We start from the raw sequence: 25,586 nt of genomic DNA, 5'->3' as shown, positions 1-25,586 counted from the left end.
AATATAAACCCCTGTCCAAGAGTCAAGTACTGGAGCCGCCCCTGAGTCGTGGCCCAGTTTTATTTTTGCGCAACTATTTGGCCTGCAAATCCACACACAAAATGCGAGTAAAAACAAACAGGAAGGCGGCCCAAGCTGTGTCTCATCAATAAAGCCAGTCGAATAAACAGGATGTAAGCTTCAAGGCACCGCCAGCTGCTGGGATTTTGCGCCCTTCCATCTCTCCTTAACCCGCTTGGCTCAAGGAAGTAGGCAGAGTCGCTCAATCAGCGCGACCAAGTGGAAAATGCCTCCGCATAGCGTCTGACACCTTGTTAAAGCGAAGCCCGAGAGTTACACAGAAAGTAGAACTGAGTATAGCGAGACCAGCGACCGGCAGACTTATTAACATTTAGATGAAATGCCGCGCCAAGTTTGTGGGCAGAGCCAGGGCCGAGGTGAGGGTTGAGCCCTCACTGGTTTACCATTTGAATGTGACGCTGGCGGTTGCTTTTATTTACCGTGATTTAATTTATATGGTAAGGCTGCGTTTGGAGCAGGGGCTATGCTAGAAGGTAGACGCGGCCATTGTTTGATTTTTTGCCTAAGCTTAAATCGTATATAATTTGCATGAGCTAATAAAGAAAGTCAATGATTGAGAATTTATCGATTATTGAAGGATAATTGCTTCAGTTAATAATGCTCTTGACTTCGATTAAAAAGAGACAATTAACAAATTTCGATATTTTCTATAAAAAATAATACGTAAATGATTTCGTTGATATATTCATATACTTGGTTAGGATTAAAGTTGCGATGGGAGTCTAATTCACCTTAATTAATTTTTAAAAAAAAAAACTTCTATTGTGTGTGTGTCTTTTTATATTATTTTTATATTTGGTTACTTAGACGCGACTGTGAGGATTAAATTGTTTGTGTTTTGGGAAATTTATGCTGTTTTTGCAGACAATTTAAAAATGGTCTTAAAGTTTAAATGACATGAATGATAAAATTATATACTGTGATTTATGTAAGCAGACATATCTCAAATTGCAAGCTAGGGCTTTTTCTCACATTTCACAATTTACCCAAAACTCACTTTACCATGCCAAAAACTTTATCAACTGTTCAGTGCACTTGCACAATAGCTTGAAAATCCTTCAAACATTTCTGGTACAACTTTTCACTTCCTGCAACTTTTCGGTTGTCTATTGCCTTGACGAACGCTTCAAATTACGTGGCCCCGAGGCAGAGACAATTGCCGACACGGCCAGAGAGAAGACACAGAGGAGGGGAACAGCAATCATTCAGCCAATTGTCTCAATTTCATGTTGTCGGAATTTTCATTGTCAGCTTTTGTTTCGTTCCATTTCGCTTGTTGTTGTAATTTGGCTTGAAATGCAAATTTAATGCAAATGCCAAGTTGTTGGATGAGTTAAACATGGCTTACAGCTGGCCGTACAGTTAACTCAATGTTAACTAACAGCACATATTTGCCAGCTCCTCTCATTAGCCATGCACTCAACGGGCTAATGCCCGAGTTTGAAGGCCAATCAAAATGTAGCTAAAATTGCATGATTAGTGTAATGCCAAGCACATAAACCAAGCCATTGAGAGCGATTGTGTGTGTGTGCTTGTGTGTGAGTGTGTGTGAGTTAGTTATGACCAGGCTTTGTGATAAGACGCACAAGGTCAAAACACATGCGAATGTTCTTGAATTGAATGCCAACGAAATACTTACACGCTGTGCCATTCATGAAGCCTCTAATAAACTGGCTAAAGTCCAACAAAATCGCTTGAGATAGCAAAAATTGGTCGGGAGAGCGCTCGAAACGAAAAAATGATACCCTACATTAAATAAGGACATGAAAACAAGACATATTAAAGAGCATCTAGTGTATATGAAATTGAAACTCATATTTAACTTTAAATAAGTTAACAAAATCAAAACTAATCCTTAAGGCAACTTATATTTATTTAACTTTAAATAAGTTTACAAAATCAAAACTAATCCTTAAGGCAACTTATAGGCCCATCAAATTTGATCTAGCCGGATCAATTATTAGCCAGGGACAGAGCATTAAATAAAATGAGGATATTTACTCGCACATCTACTGGCAATAACCGTATAAAGTTGAAGCATAGATAATACTATGATCTTCCAGTTATTTAAATATTCCCATATGTTCAGTTTTTATATTCAATGAAAAGTGTGTTTAACTAGTATTTGTGGTCTGCATAGTTATGGACTTTATGGACTGCTATATAATACTTGAATCTTGATTCTTTAATGCCACTTTTTGCCGATAACACACTACTCGAGTACAAAACGCTTGAGCTGCTTCATTCTCAGAAAACTTCCTGCATTGCTAATAAAACAATAAATCCCACTTCCTCCCGTACAGTTGAAACGAGTTTCCGAGAGCGAAGGCAACGCGTCGCGTTGTTTATATTAAAGCAAGTAAATATTATAGGGTTGCACTACATGATACCCTAGAAACAGCCGTATAAATAATATGATAGAATAATAATGATTCATTTAAATTAAAAATGTTTTTCTAAATACGTGTATATATTTCGAAAGATATTGTGTATACATGTATTATACTTTATAATTATAATTATAATTAAAAATTTAAAGAACCTGATAAAATTATCAAACTAATGGTTTCAACAACTTTCATATTTAATACTGTTTATATTATATTATTGGAATATATTATCCAAATATAAAAGAAATATCAACTAAAATAATAAATAAATCATAAACTCCATTATATAAATAAATAGAACATATAGAAGAATGAATCAAATTCGAAAATATATAGAGAAAATGACCGTATTTATTAATAATATTAAAAACTTTTTATGCTATTAAGTTAGTGATTTAATTATTATTTAATTTAGAGTATATGTAAAAATCAAATTAAGAAATATATAGAGGACTTTTTTTTATTAAAAAAAGTATAATAATTAATAATTCTAACAAATGTAAGAAATATATAAACAAAAATGCACTGAGGAAATATAAAAATGTACCTTTTAGATTATCAAATGTAGGAAAACATTGAAAATATATAAAAAAAATATATACTATATTAAGGAAAACACCTTTAAGGGAAGGGTAGACAAAAATTTTTTAAATTATTTAATTTACTATGATAAGATATAAACAACTATGTATGATAAAATACACTGTGAATGAGCATACCCTGCTGGCATTCGATTATAGGGAAAAAAGAAAGAAATTACGCTCAAGTCATGCGTGTGGCACATAAACAAGTGGCGTGAGTGCGTGTGTGTGTGAAAATGTGATTGTGATTGTACATACATATACACACATATGTTAGCGGCGTGTTCAACTCGTGGTGTGCGCCTCTGTATTTGCTTATGCTGTGGTTTCGGTGTGCGTGAGTGCCACGTCTGGTGGCGCCTTTTGGCTTTGCTGGGGCACAAAGCCCCACCAATCAATCTTTATAAAGTGCGCTAATTATACGCATTAATAATGACTGGCAGTGAGGCAGATATGGCAGGAGATGTGCCCCAGAAATGGAGGATGAAGCAACACGTACCAGAAAAAGAAGACGCAACACACGATGTACAAGCAAAATGCCTGCCTTGTGGCTTAAAGTGCCAGAAAATGTTGCAAGTTGATTAGAAAATTGTCGAATTCTTGACTTGCAATTGATTTTTCCACTACTTTCGTATGCTCTTGTCATCTGACTTTGCCTTATTTATTATTTAAAAAGCAATCTTCAGCTCTTTGCGACAGACACGACAGATACATATATCAGAGTCCTGTGTAGCTTTAAGTGCTTCAATTACAAGCTGCAGTAAAGGTCGACGAATTATAAATAACTCTCGACCGATTTTTAATTTCCTTGCCTGCGTCGACAACGGCGTTGACAGCAAATTATTCGCACTATATGCAAGCGGGGCAAGGGGAAATCAGGTGAAAGGCTCTTCAGAACTGAACAGAACTCGGGAAGGAAGTGAGCAGAACAAGGCAACATGGCATGGAATAATGTAAAAATTTAGTTGCAGGCAGGAAAAAGTGAATAACCATAAGGGCAAGCCACAAGCGAGACAGGAGAGAAAACTGAACAAGCTGGAAAGCTGCTGGCAAAAATAACTTGCAATTAGTTGCTGTCAGTTGCCGGCGCTTGCCGTGCGGAAAATTGTGGAAATAATTTGCTTAAATTTAAAGCCAACTCGTTGCACAACAAAGAAGGTAGAGGGAAAATCTCAGTAGCAACTTATAAATATAAATGATATTACGAGCTACGTGTCGGCTGTTGTTCCTGTTGCACTTGAACTTAAATTTCAAGAGCATTTGCGACCCTGACATTGGCAAATGTGCAACAACAAAGTTGAAACTCAGTTTGGGCTTGCGTTGAGAATTGAAAAGGAAACGGAAATGTTGTTGAAATTGTCGGTTGACTTGCGTAAGCAGCGTTTGCTATTGGGTAATGAAAATCAATGAAATTGCGCTAAAGAAATGTGTCTGGCTCGGAATTGAGTCATCAAATATATGGGAAACGTGCTTGGAAAGTCAGCAAAGAATTCGAAGAAAATGTTTAAAAAAAAATTATTCGATTAATGAATGGCAAAACCGGCGGCCAGAAATGTCTTCAATTTAAGTACTTAAAATGTCTATTCTAGAATGTTTTATGGCATGATAATAATTCGTATCTCACAGAAACAATAGGAATGAAAAGCCTGCCAAGTTTCACTGTTGTTGTCAAATATATACATATACATATAATTCTTATTAGATAACCAGTTGTTGTTGTGCTCGCTCTCATTGCACGCACTCTTTCTATCCCTCTCCCTCTCGTTGTCTGTGAGTGAGCTCTCCCAATGAACTGAGCGCTGATCGTTAATTTTCGATTACACACTCACACTTGTACATTAACATCATCTGCTGTCTCGCGTGAATTCCGTATGCAAAGGAACGAGACAGCAAGATAGAGAGCAAATAGCGTGAACACCATTCTATTTCAACCAAACGGCTGCTCTCATTGCTTGCTCTTTGTATAATGAGTAATAAGTTTCATTTCACTCAAGGGCTCAAAATAATGCACTTATGTAGAATTTTGTTTTCCTTTTTTTTGATTAAAATTTGTTGATAAACGAAAACTGATTTGGGGTAAAAGTTTTTGGCAAACGACTTGCCTAGTCTAGTTTAAATGCTCTATATTAAATGTAAAATTTTTGTATTTCAATATATTTTAATGATCGCAAAAGTAGCGTACATTATTATAAGCATGTGGCAATATGATAGTTGACAACACATCTATATTAATATTGCTTCGCTTATGCAAACTCTACGATAATTTGTATGAAGTAGGTCAGAAAGAGGACACATAGACTACCATTAGCAGCAACCCCTGGAAGAACTGCCTTAGCCTTGGTAAAAAGGCTTATAAATGTAAGCCTGAAAAAACCTCAGCACACATGCTCCACCTCGTTTCCGGTCTAAGCTCCATGCACATCAGCTCATTATTATGCGTAAGCTGTGCGCCAGCAGCAAATTACATTTTGATGTCGTCGTCGGCGACATCTTTGAGTTTCGTTGATATTTTAATGGATTTTGTATTGAGTCATTTTTGGAGCTCTGCTCAACGCGAGGCGCCACACACACCGAAATTCCTTTAGGCGCCAGTCTGTTGTCACATTGAATTTGGCTTTTGAATGAGTTGAGAGCCGGCAAAAGTTGCGTTGAGGCTCGTAAATCCCAACCGCAGGTGAGGGGGCTCTAAAGTCGGCTTTCTGTTGGGGTTATCTGAAAATGCGAATAAGCATATCTGCATGTGAAAAGGCAAAGAAAAGAACAAAATTCCTAGACAACAATCGCCCGAAGGCACCAGAACTTTTCTGCAAGGAAAACGTTTATAAAATAAAGTAAATATCTGATAAGCGACTTTTTGCTTTAAGAAAAAAATGCTCCAACTCAACATGTGGCAGTTCTAAGATCCACTCTAATTGTTCCTTAATACAGGCTTTATTTTCTAGCGTAAAACAACCCTCGAAAGCTGCCCCATTTGCACCCCTGGCTTAACACGCCTTTGCGCCATAAATTTCAATTAATTTGTCGCATTTTATTTGAAAAAAAAAACCTTTTGTAATGTTGTTTTGTTTTTTTTTTTATTATCATTCGTGCCCCAGAAAAAATAAGCAAATCATTCCTTTATGGCAATTTAATTTGCCCTTTTTTTCGGGTTAAGATGCGCAATAAATATTTAAAACAAGAAAAACAGTTAGCTGAGGAGTATCGAATAGTTAATACACTTGCAGGCTTAGGTCAGTTGTGAGATATAATTATATAGTCCAACTTTGTTTCCTTGGAAGATATATGATATAGTAATCAGATGTTGTACACATTATGCCAAAGTCATTGTGGAACTTGGTAAAAATTAACAGATAGAAGAACAAATGAGATAAATTATATAAAAACAAATGAAGTTCGCTTCCATAAGTAGCTTGTCTTTATGAAGTAAAATGCTTATTAGTCATTCTTCACCGAGAAGAGTATAAAGCGTGCAAAATTTATTGTTGAAATAAATAGGAAAAAGAGTAGCTAAATCAACTAAGGCTCACATAATTTATTTATAACAAATGGCCAGATTACATGGGCCATCTCTCGTTTGGCGCTGGCAAATGAAATGCTTTTCGAATATTTAAGGCCAAGGAATTGGGAATTTCTTGAAAATTCCATTAAGTTTGTGTCAAAAATTGCAATAATGGTCAGCCCAATGGCTGTGATACACACAACTAGCTGTGAGAGGGTCAGGGATTGGTACTTTTCCGTACGTATTCCCCGTTCGTGCACTAAGCATGGCCATTTTGCCAGTTGCAGGTCGGAGAACTATCCGCAAATGTAGCACCAACTGCTGCGCCCTGCCATAAAATGCCAGCAGACAATGCAAATTGCCAGCGAGACTGAGGCTGGAGTTGAGGCTTCAGTAGTTGTTGTGGCCAAGGATCGTTGGGAGCTGCAGTGTGGCTCCTTGTGGCCTTATTGCATGCAAATACACAACAACACATAGACACTTGGTCGGGACACGTGAAATGATGTGCAAATCTTATTAACAATTGCTGCCAGCAGCAGCAGCAACAGCAGCCATCGGTCGAGTGCAGTTTAGTTGAGTGTGTAATCCATTGGGTTCGCTCTTTGGTTGCTGTGCGGCTTCCTCACACCTAACTCCTCCTGCATTTGCACAACTAAAGCGCCTTTGAGTATAGTTTGAGGATGTCCTTTGGGGTTTCAGTTGAGGGTTCAGTTCGTTTAAGGTGCGCCATAGGTTAAAGGCATTTTAAACTATTGTAGATCAATTCAGACAATAAAGAAATGTTAAAATATAGTTGCAGACAACCATAGACAGACAGAGAGATAAAGAGGAAGAGAAGATAGAAATTATAATAAAAATAATATTAATTATAATAATAATAATAACAATAACAAAAATAACTAATACGAGAACAATAATATTTTTAAAAAAAGTGAACAAACATCATTTTAGCAAGTATAAATCATTGTCTTAGAGCTTAAGCTATCCATTCGAATCTGAATTTTCACCCAAAGACGTGAATTTACCTCAGTGAAAAAGGCGTAAACATTGGGAATAATATATGAATATATGATTTTTTGTAATCTAATATATTAAGTAAATATACAGTAATTATCTAAATTCAAGGTATGTGTAATTTACTATTAATATTTAACTGTACCAATTAATTAAAATTTGGATATTATAATATTCAATAGCTTTAAAATTTCAATCGATTATTACCTATAAATAAGCAACATTCAATTAAATAGTTTTGGAGCTTGAACTAATATTTAATGCCTTTTTCTTGAAACTTTAAATTGAGTTAGTTAAATATTTAGAAAAATGATAATTTCCATTTAATTTGCGTTCATGCAAATATAACTTAATTCCTTAAAGTGACATCTTCAAAAGGGACAACCCAAATTTCTTTATGGTCCCTCATAATTCAGTGGCCAAAAACAATTTGGTGTGCCCAACTGTTGGCTGGTTTTTCCATTAAAGTCAACTAATAAATATTCGAGCTGTTTGGCGCGGCAGTCACCCAAAGGGGGTCCGGCCGGAGCTGAAGTCTCAGACGGATATTAAACACTTAAATGCTGGCATAATTTTTACTATTCCAGCGGCTAAGTATTTAATTTAATGCGTCGCTCCCCCGAAAAGCTAAGCTGAAAACAAATAAATTGAGCTGGGGGACAAAGGCGAGCCACGGAGCTGGCAGCCGACAGTTGGATAGACAGGCAGGCGGCAGACTGCACGGGGTCGAAGGGTAGCCCACACAGTAGTGGGCAAATTAAAGATTAAACGCTGGCAAAAATATGCTAGGGGTCAGTCGGAGGATGGGTGGCAAGAGAAGGCGCCAAAAACAATGCCCAGCTAAACAGACAGCGCTAGGGAAGTCGGGGTCGAAGCTGCCGTTGGAATGGGAGTTGGAGTTTGAGCTAGAGATGGACGGGGCCAAGTCAAACAAAAGCCAAATGAAATGAACGCACGCGTGTCCGAGGAGCTGCCACCATTCAACTCTGTCCGAATGTCTGGAGCAAGGGAATGAAGCAGTCAAAAGGACCAGGGAGGGGTCTACCAATTTATGCGCATTATTAAAGCGAATGCATGAGATGCTTCACATGCCAAAGGTGGGCGCTACGTCCGGGTCCAAGTCTGTGCAGATCGGGTCGAATCGAGTCTGGTCTGGTCCGGTTGGGTCTAGCCTGCCCTGTCCTGCCTGCAGATGGCCACGTACATAGGTGTCGTAAACGGACATTTATTTATTTAGATTTTAGTTGAAGGCAACAGACTGTTCGTGGGGTAGAGAGAGATGCGTGGGTGGTGTGGGGAATGTTGTTGCCCTGCTTCTTATTAGAATTATTAAATCAAGTTGGGGTGTTCTTTCTGATAAGGGGCTCTTGTATGGTTATATGGAAAGTCAACGAGATGGAGAAGAGACATTTGCAAATGTAGGCAAAAATTAAACACAATTCTGTGAGAATAAAAAAATAAAAGATATTCTGAGAGTACTTCTACAAGTTAATAATATAAAGTATTAATATATTAAAATATAAAATATAACGTCAATAATAAGAATAAAATTAAAGATAAGTATAAGAATATGAATATGAAAATAACAGACCCTTAATTTAATTTTTACTTTTATATCTTCTTTACAAACTATGTCTTTTTGATATTTAAATTTTCATATAGCCACTGCCATGAGCTACATATAACCATATCCAAAACTATTTAAGAGTAAGCCAAATCGCAATTCGGGCCATTGACCAATTGCAGCTGCATCATTAAACGCAAATTTTGTGGCATTAACATTAATTTATGCACACTTCAAATGTGGCTGAAATTATAAGATTTTAATATACTCCACCCAATCCACCCGCTGCGCCCGCTAATATGGCCAACATGGCAACTGCTGCTGCAGTGCGTCGAATTAACAACGCGCCATTTAAAGGGACAGGGCCAAACAATAGGCATAAAAATCAATTATGAGCCATTAGCCAAGGCACAAAAAGCGGTCCAGGAGCTGCCACGACTCCCTGGTCCCCCACCCCTCCACCCATGGCGCAAGTGTAGCTCATAAATCATCTGGCAGGCTGTTGCGCCGACTTCAGGTCTGGCCGTCTTTATATATATACATACATTTTGTGTAGCAGCTCCTCGATTTCCCAGTTGTTCACGCATTAAATATTTATTTAGCAAGATTTTAATGGAGCCAAAGAAGTTAAGTGTGCAAATGCCGAGCAACAAACACACAGCAGGTGAATCAGCCAGTCTTACGTGTCCTTTGTGGGCGGTGTGGGCAGTGTGGGTGTGGCTGCCTGTGTCTGTGTATGTGTGTGTTTGTGTGTTTTTATGTAGCTGACAGCTGTAGGCAGGTCGAGCAGACAAATTCATTTCATTCGTGCGGAAATTAAATGCATGTTTGACCTATTTAAATTTTTTGAGCAACAATTCAAGAGCCTATGAAATTTAATTTATTGTGAAATATGTTTCACTGTGTGCGTGCGTGTGTTTTGTGTCAGAGTTTTCACAGCTTGGACTTATATTGAGACACGAATTGATGCGCAAATAAATAAAGTAGAGTTGGTTAAGTGACTGAAGTTGAGTTGGATCTGAAAATATGTAAATACTGGGCTATTAAAAGCGATTTAATTGAGTTTTCATGGAAATTGAGACAAGTTGTGTTGAGTTAAACATGGAATTAAATAACTATTTGCAATAGAAATGGAAAATACTAAAGTATTTAACAGCATCCCATTTATGATAACCATATAGACATCCTAAACCTAAAAAGGCTTTCGATTTCGGTCTATTTAACATCCTAAGACCAATTATCAAGCCAAATCTGATTTAAATGTCATTCTAGGCAATTTACATATACTGAGAAGCTCGGCATTATGTAAATGATTCGTAATGGAATTCGATTTCAAATTCTGAGCTGCGGGTCACGTTTCAAATCATAAAAATATTCTTAAACAGTCAAAAATCACGAACTTAATTGAGGCTTAGCAAGTGAATAAAAAAATATTAGGTCAAGAAAAAAAGGTCGTTCCGTTCAAAGAAAAATTATTAAAAACATAAGTTTCTACTGATCATAATTGAAATAAAATGGGTTTTTATGTCCTTGAAAAACACAAGAGAAAATATGATCTTACAGTAGATAAATATTCTCCCATAATTTACTTCTGCATAATTAATAAACTGACATTTTTTATATGTGTAATGCACAGATTCTTGAGAAAATACAAGTTTGAGGAATATTTAATCCATTTGGTGTGAGTTTGCATAAGTTAATTATTTCTTCACATTATATCTCAATATTATGTTAATTTACATAAATTTGGAAACATTGACTGTGCTCTAAATGATATTTTTTTAAAACAAATTGAAATAATAAAACAGTAAACTTTCTTCTTTACCAGTTCTTTATATATTCATCATTTAGTATATGAATAGTGATTAAATTTATATTTTACTCTTTTTATAGAAACTTTTTATATTACGTGAGCAAGCGGAACCCATGTCTATCGCTACTCCAGAGCAGGCCAATTGATGTCAATCTCACGGTTATTTTTTTTAATAAGTGATAGATTTGCGAGGGCAATATCGGATCTCGCCCCTTGCATAGATAGCTGGCAATACCTGCGACTAGAATTGGGCAATTGCTAAATTTACTGCTAATTAGGATCAGTTTTGGCAAATGCCACATTTTAGTATATTAAAGCTAAAGTATTTTAGGAAAAAGTGTTGGCTTTATTTGCGCCTCTTTGTCAGAGTGTTCGCTCATTAGAGGCTCGAAAGGCATTTGTGGCTTAATTAGCAACATAAAAGCCGCTCACACCCAGAGATCTAGTTAAATGCGAACCCTAGCCAAATATGCCCAGCTGGTCATGTGACACTTCCGCAACATTCGCAACATCCCACTTCAATTCGCCCTGCTACTTAACTTGCCGCTCACGTTGCTCTTTTGGGGCCGGGGTCAGGGTTTACTTTTATGACTGATTATGTTGTTTTTCGGCATTTAATTGCCACTTGGCCTGCGTGTGGATGTGACTATTTTTATGGCTAATGAGCAGCTTGAGGTAAATTCTTGGCCCATTCGTGCAGCATCAGGTGTATCTGGTATTATAAGGATTGGTGTGGGTAAATGGCATGGAGAAAGAAGGTCTCTGGACTGCCCAATAAAATGCATGAAGTTATGTGCGGGTTGTTAAAAATGCGATAAATTAAAATAAATGGCTCGTTGAGGTGACCAAGTTGGGGGTGCTTGGAACTTGCGGCTGTTGGGTGCCAACGCAACATTTTCAGTCTAGGGGTAACTCAAGGGGTAAAAATGTAATATAAAAATATATTTAGGCTTGTTAACAGTACAATAGGAGCGACTGTTTACAGTGGAATTAAAATACAAAATAGCGGATTTTAAACTTTTACTTTTTAGTTTTTGGGGGCGAGCTCATAAAGGAAAAAGTGATAAATATACAAACTTAATAAATAAAAATTAATATAATTAATAGATACAAATGTGTTAATTCCATTTGTGCGATCACGTGTACAAACATACTAATTGCTTTGGCAGCAAGAAAAAAATAATAAAAATATCAATATACTAATACTAATAAATACTAATAAAACATGTTCACTTTGCGAACAGAGTATAAAAAGTAATGGCTGCCATGTTTTTGAAGCCATCTTGTTAAATCATGGAATAAATATCTCTCTACCAATAAAATTGACTCACTTTCGTTAAGTGTGCTGTCTGCAGCTGTCTCACTCTCTCCTTGCGAGTCGATCACTTGCGCGAGCAGTTCAACTATACATTCACATATGTAGCGTGACGATCACTCTTGCTCTCTCACTTGCACCGACGCAATACGCTCTCTTATTTCAAATAATCTCTCATAAATAAAATGGTTGATTAACAGCTAAAGAATGGCCGCGTTATGTCTGGAGTTAACTTATTTAGCGCCAGCAGAGCAAATTACATGTCAAAAATTGTCAAGGGTCTTGAAGCAAAATAAGATGCTAGAAACACGCCGCAGCACTGAATGCAGTGAAGACTCAGCTGCAGCAGATAAAATTGCTCGAGCTGTTTGACTTAATGGCCGCTCAGATTGGCAGCAAACAGACGGCTACACAGAGTGGCAGCACGAGACACAGACAGAGAGTGGGAGGGAGACAGAGAGTCATGCAGACAGTCGACGTCAAAAGAAAACGCATTACTTGCAACTCGACGGGGCAAAAGAAAGTTCAACTGAAATTATGCGATTGCACATATAGTAGTATCATAGTAGAGTAACAAGTGCAGAAAAAGACGAACCGACGCTGATATACCCTTGAAAATATTAATCGTTTATAATCAGGGAAGTATAATCGCATATGCCACATTAATTATTGAATAAGGTTCATCTGACTGCAAAAATGTAAGCATACATATATATATACTTAAATATATTTTTAAATTTTTTCCCAATAGTGAACAAACTAAGAAATATAATTGACCTTTAAGTATCTTTTTAGGGCATCGCATATTTTCAATTTACATTTCTAATATATATACCTTTATTGTAATATGTATATATTACTAATACAAATAAAATACATTTTTAATAAAAAAAAAACCTTTAAGAAAATGTCAAATTTAATATTAATATCTACAAAGTTGCAAAAACTACATGAATTGTTGCATATATGGTTTTATTCTGGTTCTTCAATCGAATCAGTGGAATTTTTCACTTTAAAAATCATCTTTGTAGTACGTATTAAACTTAGCATCTTCTTCTAGGTCCTGTCCCTCTGCATTCTCCACAAAGCATTTGTCCATGCATTCCTTTCTTGTAGCAAAACGATTTGGATTGCCCCCACAGCCACCGTAATAGAAATGAACACAGCGATTGGTATGGTAATCATAGCCAAAAACTCGGACCCTTTCATCACAGGGTCCTTTATCAGCCATAAACAGGCATTGGGCTGAAGTATAGACAATGAAATTTTGAAACTTTGATATATTATATATTATAAATATATTACTTACGTGACCGAATGATTTTATTAAAGGGAGCTATTATTCCTGTAACGAGGACTAGAAAGCAAAGTAGTTGGGCGTAGTTCATGATATAGTAATTCCTTTAGGAATTTCTCAGATTGGAAAACTATCAGTTAAAATCAACTGCTTTTAAGTGAACAATCAAGGCTCACTTGATGCAAAAAGAAAATATATATATCTATATTAAGTACTAAAACCTGACAAAACAGATATACCCTGTATTAGATCCAAGAGACACCAACTGCAGGCGACGCTCATATTTTTACTCTCGAGCTCAGTCAGTTTCTCCATAAGTATGTAAGCTGGGCTGCACTTTGAAGTACTCACACAGCACTTCATCATTTTTATTGCCAAGTAAAATACCCCTCACCTCCTACCACCACCGTCCTATCCAACTCCTTTTCCCTTCTTCTAAAACCAAAAAAGTTTTTGCGTATTTGACTAACGATTTGATGACGTTGATGGGGCTTTGAAATGCATCGGGTCGACACTTAAAAAAAATATAAAGACAGCAGACAGAAGAAGTTGTCGCCGCATATTTCACGCAAAAGTGCAGCGGACTTAAAGTTGTGTGAGACGGAAGTGGAAGTGGCAACGGAAGCGGATATGAGAAGCCATAATGTAAACGCCAAACGCGGCGTATGCGTAACTTTTGCCAAGGATTCGTATCTCGCTTTAAGTGTCTGGCTAAAAAAATCGATTTAATTTCATTTGTAAAACGATTTTCACTCAAAATGTGATTACGCAAATTTTCAATTTGAAAATGATAACGAAAATTGGCAGCGTTGCTAAGGGGAAAGGGGGGCTCCACACCCCCCCACCAGCAGCTAAACCAATTGCCATGCGTTGTCCCAGCGGATGTCTGCTTGGGAATTGTTGTATAGTACATAAAATAGGGCGCCTGTGTGTCTCGCGGGTATTTTAGCGGCAAAGTCTTAACAAGCATAATTATACCCCGCATACACAAAACGAGGGTGCAATCCATTTTTGTGTAACAGGCTATTTTATTTGTCTGTATTTGGGTGTTTATCCGCAAACGTTGTATGTTCATGTTGTGGTTCCTAGATGTTTCTATATTATGTTGGCTTGCAGCCTTGTCCTTGTCAAGCTTATGATTGCTTTACATTTTGTACTTTTGCTCCTCTTTAGATTAGTCTTATTATTTATAAAAAATAAAAAAAATCTGTCGCAATTAAAACAGCATAAGTTATTAATAAAAATGGATTAATAAATGGATCACTGAAAAATATATTGCCTTGATTATAATTGAGTTCTGTGTGTAACATTTATATTCGGAATTTAGCGGAATAAATGTATACGCATTAAAACCCTTTGGGAATAGGAACACATTTTTCAAAAATCTACCATTCTTTAAGAAATCTTAAAACAGTATTACACAATATTATAAAATGTCTCTTATATTTTGTATGACGCAGACAGTTTTTCATGTGTATCTTAAATTTTCATTAATTTAAAGCTTTAAAACCGAAATAGATTTGGGTTTCTGTAGGTATTCTATTAACAGTTTGAAAGAAGAGTATATTAAAAAAAGGAATTTAAATTTATTTACTAGCCAGATAGTCTATAGTCGCCTATTCGCTGTATCGTTAAAAGTCCAATAAAATCAACTGCAGTCCGCAAAAACCGAAAACAGTTAACATTTATCGACAACCGCTGAGCAATATTTGCCCTGGAACTGGCCCAAAGGGCTTTCAACCAACACTTAATTAAGTTTCAGTTGCTGCCCCGTTAGCAGTTCCTAAAACCCTCCGCCAACAGGCCCCGGCTCCGGTTGAGCCCACGCTCGCCAGCGAACTCCAATCTGGCGTTAACTGCGCATGAGGCCACAGCAAAGCTCAGTGACGACCGCTAATGCGGTTTGGTTTAAACTACCCCGCAAAAAAACCAACCCCCTTTTGCAAGTGCAGTTGGCATCACACAAAACGTAACAATATTCGGACAGTCGCTGATTTCAGTTCGTTGATTATCGGCGACCAATGCACCTGCCCAGCTGGAAAACAGGTGGAGAAGTCCACAACAACAACTGCAAATTGTTACAAATTTGGGCAACTAGCTTTTCTTTTATTTTGTGATTCAAATAAATCTGCAAGAGGTAGCTTTAGCTCTTGTTGTTGTTGCAATTTTGGCTAAAGCGGAAATGTACCCTCATCAAGTTCCATTAGATTGTCAAAGTTCAGCGTTGGCGTCCGCGTCGTCATCGGCGTCGGCGTCGGCGGCAGAGGCTCAACCGTGCGCAAAAGTGTCAAAATGTTTAACATATGCCCACATGAGACGTGTCCCACACATCCAGCGCAACCCCTCATCAGGCCATGCTGTAGCTATGGGCCTCTATTTATTGTTGTAGTTGTTGCTGTTTGCGCTGACATTGTTGATAACAATGACAATAACAAGCAGGCGGCGCCCTGAGGTGCTCATAGTGTGGAGGGGGGAGTGGGTTGGGTGTGTGGATCAGCTCTGATTGGGGATCTACTGCATGGGCGTCGTTTTGTGTGTGTGCGTTTAGATAGATGCTCCCCCTGAGCTGCGTTTTGTGAGTAATCACATGAAATGGGCTGTTGACCTGCCAATGGTCGCAGAGGACAAAGCAGCCTTCGTGTGTTGTAGTGTTAGATAACGCCACAAAATGTGACGACACTCGAATTAAATATTAGTGGAATATTTCAAAGAAGATAGCACATACTTTAAAAATTTAAATTTTAAAAGAAGGGTAAAATTATTTAAGATATGCACGAAGTTTAGTTTAAATGGTACAGATTTTTTAAAACTTTCAAATTTGTAGTTTCCACAGTTGCCTATATAAAGTATACCTGGTCAGTTTTGATAGAACAAATAGGAAGATGTCCTCCAGACCCTAGTCTAGTTGTTACCTGTAAACTTGCAATGATAGTGTTGCAAAATACAAACCTTCTGTGATTTCTTACACTCTTGTCATGATAGTGCTGTATGAACAACATACAATTAGAAGAGAAAATTACTTGTCGTACATACAGAAAAATGCGAAGAATCAAAATATACTTTTTTTAGTTTTGCAGCTTAACTTTTTAATAAAACGTCGGTAAAAGTAGTAGATCATTCCAAGTTTTCCAAAGGTTATTAAAAGAATATATCAAATGCCTGCAACTAAATAAGACACGTTCTTCTGGACTCGGGACAATTAGCTCATTTATAATCTATATGCTACACACATTTCCACAAGTAACGTCTCTTAATAATTTATACTAGGTAAAGTATAAATAATTTATAAAATCATTTTAAAATTTTTATTATTTTGCTCATTTTATTTAAATTCCTTAAATTTGTGGCTAAATAATTTCCCTTCAAATTCCTGTATAACTTCCTTAAATTATTCCCTGTGAATATTTCCGTTATTAAGCCATTTTTCTTTTTAACAAAAAAAATTATGATTGCAAGGCAAACTAATCCAATTTCCCTAAATTTTTATGCATTTCAGCTGAGCAAACACTTTGCAAGCTCATTTCTTTTGCTTTCATCGCTTTTCCTTTGGTGCAAAACGAAAACCCGCCTAAAATATGCACTGCGCTAATTACCAAACCTACCTCAAGGCTCAAACTTGAGGCTCGTTCGAGCAAAGTTGCCAAATATTTTCATTAGCTGTCAGCAGCGACGCCGCCGCCGACGCCGCCGCCTTATTTAGGCATTTCCTGCTTCTCGAACCCCCTTTTGCCAGGAAATGCTTTAAATTACATAACATTTGAGCGCGGTTTTTGGACGCGTTCTCTTAGGTCTCTCACACCTCTCAGTCCTGTGGGCTGTGCTAATGTTCAACTTAATTTAAGCGAACGTGTTAACCAGCAAAAAATTTGATTTATCGCTAGCAAAAAAGTTTGCGTCTTGCTGTCTTGTTGCTCGCCTTGAAAAGTGGCGAAAGTTTTTTCGTGTGTGGGCGTGACAGCAACAAACAGTCTATCAGCTGCCAGTTGAGGACTCACCCCCCTCCCGCTGGCTGCACTTGCGTCTAGCATGTTTTGCCTATATGCAAAATACGCCCACTAAACTTTAATGAGCTGACATTGAGGCGCCTTCGTGCGCCATTTGGGCGCCAAAAGTTTTCGTTGTTGCTTTAATTGCTTTGCGTGCCAAGCGAAATTGTTACGCCGAGGGTTGTTGGCTGTGTATTTTTTTTTGGTGTTCGGTTTGGTTTTTTATGTGCATTTTTATGGCCCGCGAGCAAACAATTTCGCTACAAAATTCTACAAAAAAATGTTTGCGCTTTGCCACGAATTGGGGTTGGTCAGTTTTAACGGTCTTTAAATGCAGTTGCTGCCGCAATTAAATTTTGTGTTTTCAAGCGTTTCTTTTAATTTGCTTAGTTCGCCAGCAAAGCAAGCAGTGCAAAACTGCACTTGAACACGCACCGTGTTTTTTGCAAGCAGTGCATGAACATCCCAGAATTCTCAATGCAATTTCTGTGTTTTTTATGGTCTGTACACAAAGTGGAAAAACTATGGAATGCTTTTTCTTACTATGGAATTTCAATTTTTATTTACTATGAACAGAGTATCACGGAGTCGGTTGTACTCGATTAGATTTGTTTTTCAATTTGGTTATTAAAGCAAATTAAGTTTGTTGAGCTAAACTAAAATGTTTTCTAGTTTTTGCCTGCACGTAATTTATGCCATGCGTATTATTAGCTCATATCTATGCTGGTAAATTTCATGTGCTTGCAATGGCCCAACATAAACTGCTGTTAATTTCCATTACAAAGCGAAAGACAGGTTCGGGCAAGGATAGCAAGTGGATTTCATATGTAAGCGTATCAATATGCAAAAGAGGTTTAGCCAAGACTTGCCACTAAGTGAATGTGAAGACACGGCAGCTTGAAGCCCGCAGGACACAAGTGGCTAAACGTGACGAGCATACATTAGCCTGGGTCTATATACAGCAACCAGCACTCCTCGAGCCGGCTCGTCTACATGTTTTGGCACCACAATAAATGCAAAAAATATGCATAAAGTGCAAAACATGCCATAGAAAAAGGCGTTCAAGTGTCGGTTGTCGGTTGGCAGCAAAAATTGCGAGCGCTAGCAGAAACAAGAAAAGTGAACGCCAAAAATGAATACGAAAAAATATTCAATCAGACAATCAGACAGCAGCGTGTGCAAAGGGGGATTGAAGCCGCGGGGGCAAGTGGAAAATATGCGTGCAAAAAATGTGAAAATGTATCGAGCCCAGTTGAAGCCAATTTCATAACTGATGTACGAAGAAGTCAGAGATGCACAACGTTCAAAACGTTCCGTGCCAAAGCAAACTGTTCCTTTTGAACTGGTTCAGCTGAACAAAAATGTATGCCGCAGCTTTTATTGGGCACAGATAATTGATTATTATACTCCTACAGACGGTACTATATATTTTTTTATAAAATGTGTAACTTCAGAAAGTATATATATTCTACATCAGGATCAACAGCCGAATTGATAAAGGCATATTAGTCTGTCCGTCTGTATGTTTTTTATGCGAACTAGTCTCTCAGTTTTAAGGCTATCGCCTTGGGTCCATCTTTCTTGCGGAACCGGCCTGATCGAACGACTATATCATATGGCTGCCATAGAAACAATCGGCCGAAAAGTAGGTTCGGCTATGACAAATTATTCTGTTTGAGACATTTCCAAAAAACTCAGCAGTTGCGAGCTTCCCTATTCAGCAAAATGGAATTGTCGAAGATAACCTAACTTTATTGTTTTCATTATATTTATTAAATTATGTACAAAATATACTCGTACAAATCACATAGGTTTTGTATTAATCTTGATTAAATTAGGTTATCCTTTTCTGAATTTGCTGTAAGTATAGAGCGAGGAAAGCTTTCGAAAATTATATATATATATATATATCCTTTGCCAATTTTAATGTACTTTTTATAATAAATAATTACATATAGCTTAAAACTTTGCTTAGTTTTTAATTATCTGAGTCTTTTAACTAAGTCCATGTCCAAGTCCATGATATCGTGACTGATTAATGTGCGCCTGACCCGTCCCAATAAATTTGTAGTCAAGTAGGAGACAAGACACAAACAGTTTTACCACAATTTTGCTCTAAACAGCTATTGACAGACACGCAAATGGCACAGAGCCAAACAAATATTTAATTAAAACGATGAAAATAAAATAAGGGGGCGTGGTTGAGGCGGAGACAAACAAATCATATGAGCAGCGAAAAGTGGAGTCGAAATTAGCTTATAAGTGGGTTGTTGGGTTTGTCTGTTGATGTTGCCAAAACATTTTCGATTATGGCAACTGGCAAGCCGCTTGGCCAAGTCATCAAATGGGCTAGACTGCAATAAAAGCACACACAAAGGCCTGGCTTAGAGTCGATTCACAACTTCAGTTTTCTCTATAATATTTGCTTTGCTTATATTTTTTAATGCATATATTAATCTGACGCTTATTTCGTTTGAATGAAGTTAAGAGGCAGCTGTAAGGCAAAGCAGAGCAAAAACCTTTGGCAAAATCCATTTGTTGTAAAAAATTCAATTTATATTCGATTACGCGACGATGTCTAAGTAGGAGTCGGAAAAATCTGAAGCACTTTTCTTTTCTTATTCTTGCTTTTTTTTTGTGCCTCGGGAGCGCATTGAAAATGCGCCGTCATGCGTTAAAATTGCAATTTTTTCTCGCTCGCTCAAAGCAAATGCGAAGCCGCCTTCAAGATGGTAAAAATGTTAAGCAAATTGATAAATGAAAGGGCACACCCCACCCCCCCGCTCCTGCAACCCTCTACCAATCTAATTGTAAAATGTGGACTGGATGCTGTCGAGAACTAAGCAAAAAACATAACAATCATAGTCAATTGTAGCCAGTTAAATATTCATGGGCCCCCAGTTATCCATGGCGAGAAATAAAACAGAAAACAGAAACGCTTGAACCCTCCACACACACACACGCACACACACACACACACAAAGATGCCCACACATATACAGTTTTTAGCATGGAAATGACACCCGGACACGGAAGCGGGCCGCTGATTGCCGATTGCCCACATGCCGTGTGCATAGAAAATGCCCATCGAGAGGCGTCCCGGTATATTGGAAAACGATTTGAGTCTCAGCTACAAACAAACAAACAGACAAACAAACAAACCGAGCGAGAGAGAGAGAGAGAGAGAGAGAGAGAGCGAGAGATACGAGTATAGAAATAACAAAACAAAAGACAGCACTTGCGAATTTCATTGCAAATGAAACGAAAAACGTTTTATTTTGATTTTCTGCACGCGTTCGAAACATTTCGCAACGGATCGGCTGGCGGGGAGGGAAAGGCAACGGATGGCACTTCAAAGGCAAATGTTTGCCGCTTCTAACCATATATATATATATATATGCATACCCTGTTTTGCCAAAGCAGGTGGGGTATTCTAAGCTACTGCCAGCTAATGTAATTGTGCGCATGAAAGAAAGTTGAGAGTGAGTAAGGATTTAGATAAATTCATTAATTTACATTTTGTGTATATACCCTATAATTTTGAACCTAGTGTGGTATACTTGATTAGAAATTAATGAGCATAAATAAAATGAGCTCGCCAAACAATTGAGAACTACATAGAAGAACTACGTATCTAATACATGTGTCCCTAAGAATATATTAAATGTATATGTATATATAGTCTAGAATTTGTGACATTTCCAACATTTGTCAATAAATATTACGATATGCAAGTAATTTCAAATGATAATAAAATCAATGGCACTAATTACAAAATTAATGAAATAAATTTTCATTTAATATATTCTCATCTCTTCTTGTATGCATTTCTTAAATTTATTTCGTAGTTCTTAAAATTTGTATATAATTTCTCTAATTCTTAAACATATATTTGATGATAGTCACGCTTGAATTTGACTACATATTAATTTAGTCAAAAAAGGGCATTTTATAGTCGAGCCTGTCCAGTTCAAATAAAACAACTTATTCTATTTTCATTTGGCCATGCACTGCAAAAGGGATTTGCTTTTTGTTTGCGCTTTTTACGTGGCCAATTTGCGGGGAGCTGAGACAAAAAGTGAGCGACACACGCGAATGAAGACGGAAATGGAGATGGAAATGGTGGCAGAGTTGGAGGTGCCACATGTTGAGAGCCTGCCAGACCCGCCACATGCCAGGCGCTGCTCATTATGCCCACAGAAAAAAAACTTGTCCAAGTGATAGGAAAGCTTTTTCAAATACTTTAAAATTGAATAAGGCGCGTTGCTAGAAAAATATAGAAAGTTGTCCATTGAAATATTCAAGGGACTTTACGAAAGTGTTCCTTACTATTATATTTTTATATTAATCAAGTGCTGTTCGACAGCTTTGCAAGTAAATATAGTTAGTTCAATTAAATGTACATAAAAATACAGGACTCAGGATTAAATTACATAAAATAATTTGTAAAACAATTTTAACATCTATGTTTTAAAAAAGCTGTTTTATATTATAGATGTTTAAACATTTTTTATGAGTTCTTTGAAGAAATAATTTTATATTTTATTTGTTTTAATATTTTTTTGTTTGATCTATTTTCGTATGTGTAACCGGCCTCTATAACAGGCAAAAGAAAAGGAAAGTGTTTAATAAATGATTTCCAATTTCTTAAAGGTCTTCTTGTTGGTGCCGTATTCTAACAGTTGAGTCCTGAGATATGGGTTTGGATAAGCTCATCTGGAATTTCAATTGACTTCCTCACCCACATACCAAAACTAGTCCGCACTTATCTTTGTTTACCTGCCTTTCCTGGCTGCATGCCAAATTAGAATCGGTAAGTTTGCATACAAACTTCATAAAAACAATTTATTGTATACCTAAAACCCAAAAAATTAGACACTATTTTGCTATCAGTTAAAACACAAGCTTATAAAACCAATTTATTAATTAGAAATCAATTTATTTCTTCTTTTAAAGTAACATATTTGTTAAAGCTTGTGTTGCATGGGGTTAATAAATAAACCTTGAAATGGAAATACTTCCTTTTGGAAATCGAAACCCAAGCAAAAATGTTGACTTTTTGTCTGGTGCATCTCTTTAAATAAAGATATTCGGTTGGATAACAAATGAAAACAGCTGTTCCCACTCCTGAAAAGCAACTACTTATGTACAGCATGCTGGGCAAAGACAATTGGCTGCGAGTCCTTGCATTTCTCAGCAACAACCTTCAGCGTAGTGGGTGGATAACGGAAGAGGGGAGGGGGGATGGAAGATGTTGCCAATGCCGATTTATGTCGTTCGCCTCGTTGCAGTTAAAATGCTTTTCATGTAAACTGCTCAGAGCGTTGCTCAAGAACTTTGCTCAAGCGGACAAATAACCGAACACAGAGAGATGAGCAGAGGGAAGGGGTCGTGGGAATGGGGATGGGGGTCTAAGGAAACAAGTCGAAAAATATCAACTGCTGAGTACATCAACTTATGTAAATTGTAATGTGAGGGACAGCTGTAAGAATTTTGCAGTTCGCCCTCTCTCTCTCTCTTACTCTCGCTGCCCCTGTCTCCCTCTGGCATAGTGGCCACTATGTGGGAGGCGCGTCTGGTCCTTTAGTTGTCCTCAAGGAATTGCGGGCATGTTTGCTTCTGCTGAAATGAGCAAAAATAATTGCAAATCGTAAAAAGAAAAAAATTTGTTGAGGCTGTCGTCGCTGTTCACTACTCAGTACTCGATTCCCAGTTCACAGTACTCATGTGTGCTGCCAGACGATGTCAGACAGCAAGAGAGCGAGCGAGAGAGAGAGACAGGGAGAGAGAGAGGGACAGACAGACAGACAGACAGACAAACACGGACGGAAACGGAAATATGCAATGAAGCAGAAGTTGGCAGGAAATTGTTAAGACGCCGCGCCTCCGCTCACTCGCCCCCATCCCTTAACTCCCCGTCCCCTTCTCCCTCTCCGTCGCGCTGTTGCTCTGTTCTATTTTTCTATTTTTACAGCTTTATTTTATTTTGCATCATCGAAAGGGTTCCCCAAAAACGTTGTTCCTTTTGGCTCGTTTTATGTTCTTAGACGAATTGAAAAGCCGCATGCAAATAAAATTTGCCTGTTTCTAAGTGTGTTGTCCTTTGAACCCAGGACCCGCTCTGTCTGCTTTGTTGCTTTTCGTATTTTGTGGTTTTTATATTTCAATCGAGCCTGTTCTCTGTTCCCTGTTTCTTGTTTCTTGCTGCTCGATTTTAAAGTATTTGCAGCAGTTTTCTTTTTCGTTGTAGTTTTTGACAAAAATATATAGTATTTTATTTAATAAGAAAATAAGAAGTAAACCCTTGAGAGTATTTAATAGACTTTTTTTTCTAAACATAATCTGGCTGTTCAAAATTTTCAACTAAAGTTTTTATTAAATTTATTTAATTATTGAAATTTTAATCCTATTTGGAACGCGGAACATAAAAGTACATTCAGCTTAATAAAGAAATTCTATCCATCAATTAGACAACAAAAGCTAATATTATTTTTTATAGACAAATTGTAGTAGCCTAGAAGAACGCATTAGTTAGAAAAGCAGCAGACAAGACTTACTAAATACAATTTTGGGATTAATAAACCCAATGAGTAGAAGTCACGCTGAAGTCAAGGATTTCATTTTAATGAAATAAGAAGAGGACACAGTAGATTTTGTAGTGGAATTATTTTACCTAAGGCTGCACTCATAATAAAATAATGGCATTATAGAAAATTTGTTTTTTTATAATATTAGCTATACATTATCCCCGGCTTGTGATTTTGCATTTATATGTGGAGCAAACTGAAACAAATCAATTCTGAGTTTGGTGAAGATATATTGATACACAAAGGAGTGCGGAGACTAGTTCGCATAGAAACAGACAAAGGGACAGACAGACAGACATGGCTATATCTACTCGACTTTTAGTATGTATAATTAATGGTGATAAAGAATATATATAATTAATTGGGTCGGAGACGTCTTCTTCTAGGCGTTACATATTTCATGACGAAATTATAATGCCTTTCAAAAGCAATATTTTTTTAATTGCTTTTATTATTCTTTTTCTCTATTTTAAATATATAGATATTTAACAACCTTTTGTCATGCTCTAAAATATTTAATCAACATAATTTATCTGATTTTATGTATTATGATTTTAAAAATATTATTATTAGCTTTATATCCAGTTTGCAGGCAGTAAAACGCCTAGAAGTCTGCGTGCCAAAAAACAAATACAAAATTTGCATAATTTTTACAACTGTCAGCATAAATTTGCTAAAGAAATAGAAAAAATAAACTCCACATGAAATTGTTGGCCCAAATGTGAAAAGTTTTCCTAGAGCTGTGCCAAAAAAAAAAAGGAAGGAAAAACTTCAACAGGCTGAAAGAGCAGCCGAAAAGTCGCAATGAGGTAGAAACTTTGGACATAAAGTAAACAATAAAATGCGCCAATTGTAATTATGTGTCGGTACAATAAACGTAATTAGCTACAGTCTTTTCTGCATGGAACGTGCACATAAAATGTACAAATTATGCTGGGAGCTTGTGCTGTCAATTCGTTATCCGTTTAATTATAGGCTAACAATTTCAATTTACCTAAAAGGTTGCAAAATGATATAGTTAGCTGTTCTACTTAGCGAGGCTCCACTGTAGCTGTGGCCACACTTGAATTGCTGATTGAATAATAACCCATCGGAGCGCTTCTAACTGCAAAAAGAGAAAATGTGCACAATATTATAAAAAATTATTTGCAATTTTAAAATGCACTTGAATATGTCGACGGCGCCTTTTTTAAGGGGGCGTGGCATTTGCACATGCACACACGTGCGCCGCTTTAGGGTTTTGTCTGCACGCGAATCGCGGGGCGCCGTCGTCGTCGTCTGTCGCCCAAAAAGTGGCTAAAAACGTGACGCGCATTTCCAATTGCGGGGTTGACGTCGTCCTGCCAGTCTAACCCTCTCCCGCACCCCACGCTTAGCCGCCCTGCCCCTTGCTAGCTATGCACCTGAACTCCCCTGCGTGGAGTCGTTTGCAATGCGCCGACATGAAACGCTTGCACTT

The 25,586-nt window shown here is 37.3% G+C and overlaps 1 protein-coding gene and 1 long non-coding RNA gene across 3 annotated transcripts in view; one reads left to right on the top strand and one right to left on the bottom strand.

Moving 5' to 3' along the window:
- LOC135438872 (uncharacterized) overlaps positions 1–25,586 on the top strand; it is a 145,765-nt gene that overhangs the window by 106,523 nt on the left and 13,656 nt on the right. Inside the window, exon 1 of one of the 2 annotated variants that reach the window (XR_010437947.1) lies at positions 22,239–22,353. The exons of the other annotated variant lie outside the window; for it this stretch is intronic. This is a non-coding gene — a long non-coding RNA (uncharacterized LOC135438872). Of the gene's footprint in view, positions 1–22,238; positions 22,354–25,586 lie in introns of those variants that run through there. 2 annotated transcript variants of the gene reach the window in all.
- LOC135439231 (kunitz-type serine protease inhibitor Vur-KIn) lies at positions 13,213–13,718 on the bottom strand. The gene is made up of 2 exons (XM_064697910.1): positions 13,567–13,718; positions 13,213–13,502 (listed from the first exon to the last, which is right to left on the bottom strand). The coding sequence occupies exons 1-2, from the start codon at positions 13,643–13,645 to the stop codon at positions 13,270–13,272; spliced, it is 312 nt and encodes a 103-aa protein (XP_064553980.1). The 5' UTR covers positions 13,646–13,718; the 3' UTR covers positions 13,213–13,269.

The sequence above is a fragment of the Drosophila montana genome, unplaced genomic scaffold (genome assembly GCF_035044405.1).
Source record: "Drosophila montana isolate Dmon_TW-CO22-7 unplaced genomic scaffold, ASM3504440v1 contig_402_1, whole genome shotgun sequence".
In the NCBI taxonomy this organism is placed as follows: Eukaryota; Metazoa; Arthropoda; class Insecta; order Diptera; family Drosophilidae; genus Drosophila; species Drosophila montana.
Note: the sequence above shows the minus strand (reverse complement) of the source record. Positions and strands in the feature narration are given on the sequence as shown.